At 46.3% G+C, this 8,294-nt stretch overlaps 1 protein-coding gene across 3 annotated transcripts in view; it reads right to left on the bottom strand.

Moving 5' to 3' along the window:
• LOC308578848 (growth factor receptor-bound protein 14-like) overlaps window positions 1–8,035 on the bottom strand; it is a 53,605-nt gene extending 45,570 nt beyond the window's left edge. For 2 of the 3 annotated variants that reach the window (XM_081179421.1, XM_081179418.1), the window contains exons 1-2: window positions 4,708–5,059; window positions 725–857 (exon numbers count right to left, since the gene is read on the bottom strand). In XM_081179421.1, the coding sequence (XP_081035547.1) occupies window positions 725–857; window positions 4,708–4,883 (309 nt within the window). In that variant the 5' untranslated portion in view covers window positions 4,884–5,059. Of the gene's footprint in view, window positions 1–724; window positions 858–4,707; window positions 5,060–7,821 lie in introns of those variants that run through there. The other variant, XM_081179420.1, reaches the window with a different exon arrangement.
• Between the last annotated feature and the right edge of the window lie 259 nt (window positions 8,036–8,294).

Consider the following 8,294-nt stretch of genomic DNA (forward strand, 5'->3'; position numbering starts at 1 on the left):
AATAAAGATATGATTAAGAAGAGTGCTGAAGGTGTGAGGAATCTAACAGTCTATATCTGGGATGGGGAACCAGCAGGACTCTACATGTGGCTACAGACTATAACTCCCATCATCCATTGGCTGTGCTGATGGGAGTTGGAGTCAACAGGATCTGGAGAGATAACAGTGTCCCAACCCTGGCCTACGACATGGGAGATTTGTATAGGCAGAAGGAAGCAAAGGAGTTTAACATCAAATTCAGTGAAACTCACCATTCAAACAGAATAGATATTATTATTACTACTACAGTGGTACCTTGGGTTACATATGCTTCAGGTTACATACACTTCAGGTTACAGACTCTGCTAACCCAGAAATAGTGGTTCAGGTTAAGAACTTTGCTTCAGGATAAGAACAGAAATCGTGCTCCGGCGGCACGGCAGCAGCAGGAGGCCCCATTAGCTAAAGTGGTGCTTCAGGTTAAGAACAGTTTCAGGTTAAGTACGGACCTCCGGGACGAATTAAGTACTTAACCCGAGGTACCACTGTACTACTACTACACTGGAAGCTTGCGGCAGTGAACAAACAAGAAAACATTTACTGTGCTAACTGCAAAAGCAAAACAAAATCATTCAATATTTTGAATGTGTTCATTTTTATGTACTGGAGTAGTTTTCTCAACAATCTGAGGAAAAAAACATTGTTTTCTTTTGCACTTTAACTGTCAGAACTGAGTAAGGCTTACCTGTTTTATCCTGGGATTTGCCTTGGGCAACAGGCTGGCTGACAAAACAGATGTAAACGGAGAGCAGCAAAGCTCTGGGAAGGGATTTGGTATGGATGGGATTTCTAGTACATCAAGTTCTGTCTTTTTCCCCCTACGGTGAGAGAGAATAATATATAGTTCATACAAAATAATTCTCTAATTCCAAGACAAAATGCAAAAAATACAAAGAATGAAAAATGTTTGTGAAGGAAAAAATGTAAAGCTGAAAGACGCAGAGATTTCATTAGGCAGACTTTAAAGGTAGCAAGACTCTGAATATCAGGGTCATGGGTTCGAGTTCCATGTTGCGCAAAAGATTCCTGCACTGCAGGGGGATGGACTAGATGACCCTCGGGGTCCCTTCCAAATCTACAGTTCTATGAATCTATGAATTCAATAAGCACCAGTTCTATTGTCTTTTCAGGGGCTACTGAAACCCTTTCTCTTCCAGCAATCCTTTTAAGTCTATCTTAAGTGTATCCTAGATTGGATATAAACTTGTTTTTACATGTTTTTACTGCTGATGATTTTATGATTTTTAAATTATTAATTACTTTGAGATGTTTCATGGGAAGTTATTCATAAATGGAATGAAATTAAATAAGCAAGCAAATAACCTAACTAGGCAGTTGCTGCTCACTTCTGCCTGATGAAGAGTTCTGTGCCCTTTCAAAGCTTGTACAAAACCTGATCTGCTAAAATATCTCATAGATTCTGGGAAATAACTTTCTATAAAGGAAACAGTAGTTGCTTCTGTCACAAGAACAGTGCTAGAATATTGGCTATCTTTGGCCACCATTTCTCATTAATGACTTAGCCAATTCAAAGTCAAAATAATGCAGGTTCAAGGGTGAGACAAAAATCTTAAGCACCATAGAACAATTTCCAGTGATGTCTTCTGGTTTGGGTAAGCTTGAAGTTACAGTCTTAATCCTTAAAGGAATTATATTGTAAAAAGTTCAAGTGAAACCAACCATAGTTAATCATTAACTTATGAGGATCACAAACATTCTGCTTGATCTCATGAAGTGAGATCCACCAAGTTCAATGGGGCTCATTCCAAAATATGACTGCATAAAAGGGCAACTTTAGACTTGCATACTTACTTTGGGTAAATCCCATTTAAATTCAAATTAATATGAACACAATCCAGAGCTAGCGCTAGTATGAACCAGTATAAGAGAGCTAGTTCAGGAGGCAAACAATACAAGGGACTCCCATTGATGGTCAGCAAATTTTGGCACCATTCAAATGTTATGTTTCACATCACAAAATGTCTTGAACTGTCCCTGGCAGGGATCAGGAGTGACATTTCAGGTAATCTCAAATGCATTGTTTAAGATCTTTTTCCATTAAAGCTTTTAGAACAATAAAAACACGCAGTTGTTCTGATTACCCATTAGCATCAGCACCATAAATACTGACGATTCTGCTTTAAAGTTACTCTTTAACTTTCCTGCTGCTCTTTACCTGCTAGGCATCTGGAACATTTATGGCCCATATGGAAAGTTTCTGCATTTATTAATTTCATAAATAAGCAGACAGTGAAAATTCAACAGAATCATTTATTCTGCCTTTTTACATGTACGCAATTATAAATCCATCTGACTACTTTACTACAATATAGCCTCAATAAATTAAAAAAACATAGAACTGCTTGATTGCAAGAAATCTCAAATGTCAAATACACAAATGTCTCCATATATAAATAAGTCTGTATAACCCATCTAATTTAAACAGTCAAAATGCAAGTCTAAAGAGAATGCTACTGGAAGAACCTGGGTGTTTTCAGACTGCCACTTTTTCATGGGGGATTCAATCACATACCAATAAAACTCAGGTTGCAAAGTTAAAATTGATTTGACACTCATCTACTGTTGTGTATGCTGATGGGTTCGGTTGGTGCCAGTAGCGTGGGGGGTGCAGGGGGGGCCGGCCGCACCGGGCGCAACATCTGGGGGTTAGGGTTAGGGGGCGCAAATCCACGGGTTAGGGGGCGCAAATCCACTGGTTAGGGGGCGCAAATTACTTGCCTTGCCCCGGGTGCTGACAACCCACGCTACGCCACTGGTTGGTGCTTTTTGGTCCAGTTGGCCTTCTGTAGTTTTTGCCCCATTCTAGCTGCTGGGTGGAGCTTTTCCCTCAGTCTAGTTATGTTATAATAAAGCAAGGTTTTGTTTGAAGGCCTGGGGTATGTACAGTATTGTTTTCTCCCTGAACCAACACAACATGCACAGCCATTCTCCCCCCACAACACACAAGTCAGACTTTTTGCAATAAGGAAGTGCCTTATGCCTTATTTTGCAATATGGGAAAAGCCCTGTAAAGTGGAATAACACAAGTTGCTTGATGGAATATCGTCTCATCTCCCCACACACATATCAGAATGAATGCTCCATAGGTAGCAAATATCACCTGATCTCCCCAAGAAGTTCAGTGCAAACAAATCAGGTGGTCTGGAAGCAGCCCCAGTCTCATTAAGCATGACAAAAGTGAACATGAAACAATGGTGCCTCAATTCACTTTCAGAAAATTATCCTTGTCACTTGACTCCTTGTCAGAAAGTTCTTTTGTCATGGTAAACAGAACCAGGTACTCTCTATTCCCCAGGTAAGATTTAGCAATAGAGTGCCCCACCCTTGCCTGTGGAAAATGTTATTAACATAAAAGAATGCCAATCACAAAACCCACTGAAATAGTAACTTTTAAAAATCCATGCAAAGTGACAGTTTGATGGGATTTTCTACCACATACCTTCAACCCAATTTTACTTCCAAAATCAAATCCAATATATAATTACACAGGCCTCCGAAACATTTCTAGCAGTTCTGTGCTGATGTCAACGTTCCCCCAATTGTTCAAAGACACCCAAGTTCTTTGCCTTGAGTTTCACCTAATTCAGACAGGGCCCCCTGCCAGAGATTCTTTGGCCCACAGATGCCCAAACTGAGATCACCTGTTCAGAAGGGAAGGCTTGCAAGCTCTGATTCTTGCTGGGAGGGGGGATGAATAAGGAGGAGGGAGGTCCTAAAAAAAGAGGTGAGGGGGGCTGTGGCCTTGCAGATGATGCCGGAATGACTACCAGCAGCTCCAGCCGGGATGGCCAATAGCCAGAGATGAGGAGAGCTGTAGCCCAAACTGGAAGTTGTCCTCCATGTTGTCCACCCCTGCTCTAAAACAAATGAACTTTCCCCCTACTTGCCAGAGAGAGTCTTCTCTTGAGAATCTACCTGCTTATCTAATAACCCAGCATAAAAGGTAAAGGTAAAGGGACCCCTGACCATTAGGTCCAGTCATGACCGACTCTGGGGTTGCGGCACTGATCTTGCTTTATTGGCCGAGGGAGCCGGCGTACAGCTTCCAGGTCATGTGGCCAGCATGACTAAGCCGCTTCTGGCGAACCAGAGCAGCGCACGGAAACACCGTTTACCTTCCTGCCAGAGTGGTACCTATTTATCTACTTGCACTTTGACGTGCTTTCGAACTGCTAGGTTGGCAGGAGCAGGGACCGAGCAACGGGAGCTCACCCCAGCGCGGGGATTCGAACCGCCGACCTTCTGATCGGCAAGTCCTAGGCTCTGTGGTTTAACTCACAGCGCCACCCGCGTCCCTATAACCCAGCATAGGATCATAGAATTGTGGAGCAGAAAGGAACCCCCGAGGGTCATCCAGTCCAACCCCCCTGCAACGCAGGAATCTCAACTGAAGCATCCATGACAAGGTGGGCCACCCAACGCCTCCAGTGTTAACCAGCAGACATCTCGGCAATTGTCCTCTTCCCCTCTTGACATCATTAAGATACACTCCCCCTGCACATGGAGGCTTCTTCCAGTAGCTCTGCCAGGGCTCTGAGCCGCCCTCTTTGCTCCCTACCTAGGATCCCTTAACTTGAAAGGATGCCCCTCCTTTGTACTTGAACCCCCCCCCCCTTTCCACCAGGCACCCAAAGCGGCCAGGTTTACCTGTCTTCCCTGAGGCGAGCCGAGAGGAGGGGCGGCGCTGGCGTGAGCCAAGGCGAGAAGGCGAGCTCTCCGAGGCGGCGACCCCCGCCGCCCTTCGGGGAAAGTCCTCCGCGGCGCTCCACCGCAACCCTCCCTGCGCTGCTCCGCAAACCTGCCGCCACAGGGGTGGCCATCATCCCCCCCCCCCCAGCCGGTTGCTGCTGCTGCTGCCGCCGCCGCCTCCGCTGCAGCTCCTAAAGGCACATCAGCATCCCTCCTGGACCGGTCGGGATCCCGGGGCCGGAGGTGCCCGCTGGCGGCTGCTCGAGCGCGGGAGAGACCGGCCCCGGCAGCAGCGCACACCTTCCCTTCCTTCGCCCGGCTCTTGGCCAAGCCCCACGTGCGGCGTTCAGCGAGAAGGGGAGGAGCCGCCCGAGAAGCCAGCGAAGAGGTGATTCCCCGCGAGGAAGTCCGGGGCGGGGCTGCGGGGGGACGGGGAGCCAGGGATCGGGGGGCCGGAGGGGCTGCCGCGGGCCGGAGGGGCACGGGAGGCGACCTCTCCCACCCGCCCACCCACCGCCTCTCTAACTGGCACTTGAAACCAGATCGTGGAGGCTGAGAGAGCCAGTGCACACTTACCTGGGAGTAACGCCACCGACCACAATAGGACTTACTTCTGAGTAAACATGCTATGAGGGTGGATGCGCCCCCCCACACCCCACCCCATAATTGCTCTCCTGTGCTGCCAATTATGACGGAGAAGTGAATCCCGTTGATTCCAGTAAGGTTTACTAGTTCCTTTAATAATCTGTCCGCATCTTTTATCTAGCGCTGCACAATTTTGTACAGTTGCACAATATTGCTTTGTCATTTTATTATTTTTTATCCTGCAAGCTGGCCCATAATGTTTGGGGGGGGGGGGTTGCCAGAGGACAGCATGTAATGAATTACATAAATAAGGGTGTATATAATTTCACTCATGCATACCTTCCGACATTTCTCCAATGAAAATAGGGACATGCTATTCAATAATAATAATAATAATAATAATAATAATAATAATAATAATAAATTTATTATTTATATCCCATCTATCTGACTGGGCTGCCCCAGCCACTATGGGCAGCTTCCAATATATATAAAAACACCATAAAACTATACAGGGCTGTCTTCAGATGTCTTCTAAAGGTTATCTCCTTGGCTCAGGGGTCGCATAATTCCATACTCTCCAACATTTCTTTGATGAGAATAGGGACGTCCTAAGGAAAAGCAGAGCGGGACGCGGGTGGCGCTGTGGGTAAAACCTCAGCGCCTAGGACTTGCCAATCGTATGGTCGGCGGTTCGAATTCCCGCAGCGGGGTGCGCTCCCGTCGTTCGGTCCCAGCACCTGCCCACCTAGCAGTTCGAAAGCACCCCCGGGTGCAAGTAGATAAATAGGGACCGCTTACCAGCGGGAAGGTAAACGGTGTTCCGTGTGCTGCGCTGGCTCGCCAGATGCAGCTTGTCACGCTGGCCACGTGACCCGGAAGTGCCTGCGGACAGCGCTGGCTCCCAGCCTATAGCGTGAGATGAGCGCACAACCCTAGAGTCTGGCAAGACTGGCCCGTACGGGCAGGGGTACCTTTACCTTTAAGGAAAAGCAGGACATTCCAGGATCAAATCAGAAACTGGGACGGCTTCTGTAAATTTGGGTCTGTCCCTGGAAAATTGGTGGGTCTGGCTCATGTAGCCTCAGCCTCTCCATACTTACTCAGAAGTCCCAATTATGTTGAAAAGACTATCCCTGGTCAACCTGTAGGTCAGGCTTCCTCAGACTCAGCCCTCCAGGTGTTTTTGGCCTACAACTCCCATGATCCCTAGCTAATAGGACCAGTGGTTGGATGATGGGAATTGTAGTCTCAAAACATCTGGAGGGCAGAGGTTGAGGAAGCCTGCTGTAGGTAAATGAGTAGCAAGCGGTTGCCCCATATGAGGTCTCTGTGCCATAAATCCAGCCCAGTCAGCAGGGCTCTGATGAACATTGCAGTGTTGAGGCCCACGAGCATCTCTGCTCTCACTGGATATGAGCACAGCCATAAGAAGAGCACTGCTGGATCCGGCCAAAGGCTCATTGGTCCAGCACTCTGTTCTACCAGATGCTCGTGAGAAGACCACCACAACCATTTGCTTCTTCCTAGATAGTGGGGGGGGGGATTATGGCTGGATCCAGAGAAGAGTAAGCAGCAATCCATTCATGCAAGAGTTTCACACCCTACCTCCCCCCCCCCCAAAGCTGCTTCCCTCGCAAGACACCTTTGGAGGATGTACTGTACTGGGTGTTACCATGCAGCGCAGAGCCTGTTACACAGCCATGTTGTGCAATTCTCTTTCTTTAAATAAAGATTTTATCAAGACCTTTCATAAAAGGTAAAGGTAAAGGGACCCCTGACCATTAGGTCCAGTCATGACCGACTCTGGGGTTGCGGCGCTCATCTTGCTTTATTGGCCAAGGGTACAGCTTGCGGGTCATGTGGCCAGCATGAGTAAGCTGCTTTTGGCGAACCAGAGCAGCACATGGAAATGCCGTTTACCTCCCCACTGGAGCTGTACCTATTTATCTACTTGCACTTTGACGTGCTTTTGAACTGCTAGGTTGGCAGGAGCAGGGACCGAGCAATGGGAGCTCACCCAGTCGCAGGGATTCGAACCGCCGACCTTCTGATCAGCAAGCCCTAGGCTCTGTGGTTTAACCCACAGCGCCACCCGCGTCCCTTCTAGACATTTCATAGTTTGATACAATTAAAAAACAAACTAATCTAAACACACACAGAGAGAAGTATGCAAAGTCCTCTCATAGGTAGATCTTAATTTGCCCCACACAGAAAGAAATAAACCCTACCAGCTCTCAACTGGGAACTTCCCTTCCTTTTCCCAGCCCCCCACCCTGAGAGATCTTCCCTTCCCCTCCTCTTGCAGAGGGTCCTTCACCAACCATCCATCACCTTCATATGTATGCAAAGCCCTCCTTAACCCAGTGTAGAGGATTAAAAAACACACAAAAAGCAGAGCAAAACAAAAGTGAGAACAAAGCAGAAAAGGAAAGATAAAAATCTTAAAGGAGTACATTTTTTAAAAAAGGAATAAAAAATACTTACCCGCCCCCCAATATTTTATTCAAGTTGGCACCGCTGCAGCTATCCATCTGCCAGTTGTATATGAGAATATTCTGAAGAACTCTTGTTGTGCAATTCTATAGTATTAGCTGGCTTGCTATTTTTCAATTTCATTCACAATTTTTATTGATAATCAACCTGGTTCTAAACATCTGCATGTTGTGCCAGAGTATGTTCTTGAACAGAAGCTTTTTTTTTAAAGGAATAAAGCAATTCACGATCTCAGTAAATCTGAATTACCATAGTTTGTTACTAGCTTTAAAAGAGCAAAAATAGAAAGTTTTTTTAAAAGCAGCTTGTTAAAAAAAAAAGTTTTTTTAAGGAATAACATGTTGGCTGATGATTATTCCAGGCGTAGAATGAAAGCTTTAATGTGGCGCTATCAGTGGCATTTGTGTGATGGGGAGCAGGATGCATGTGGTTGAGAAGTTGCTAAAAACAGAACAATCAAGAGA

The sequence above is a fragment of the Podarcis bocagei genome (assembly GCF_964188305.1).
Source record: "Podarcis bocagei genome assembly, chromosome: 1".
Classification (NCBI taxonomy): domain Eukaryota; kingdom Metazoa; phylum Chordata; class Lepidosauria; order Squamata; family Lacertidae; genus Podarcis; species Podarcis bocagei.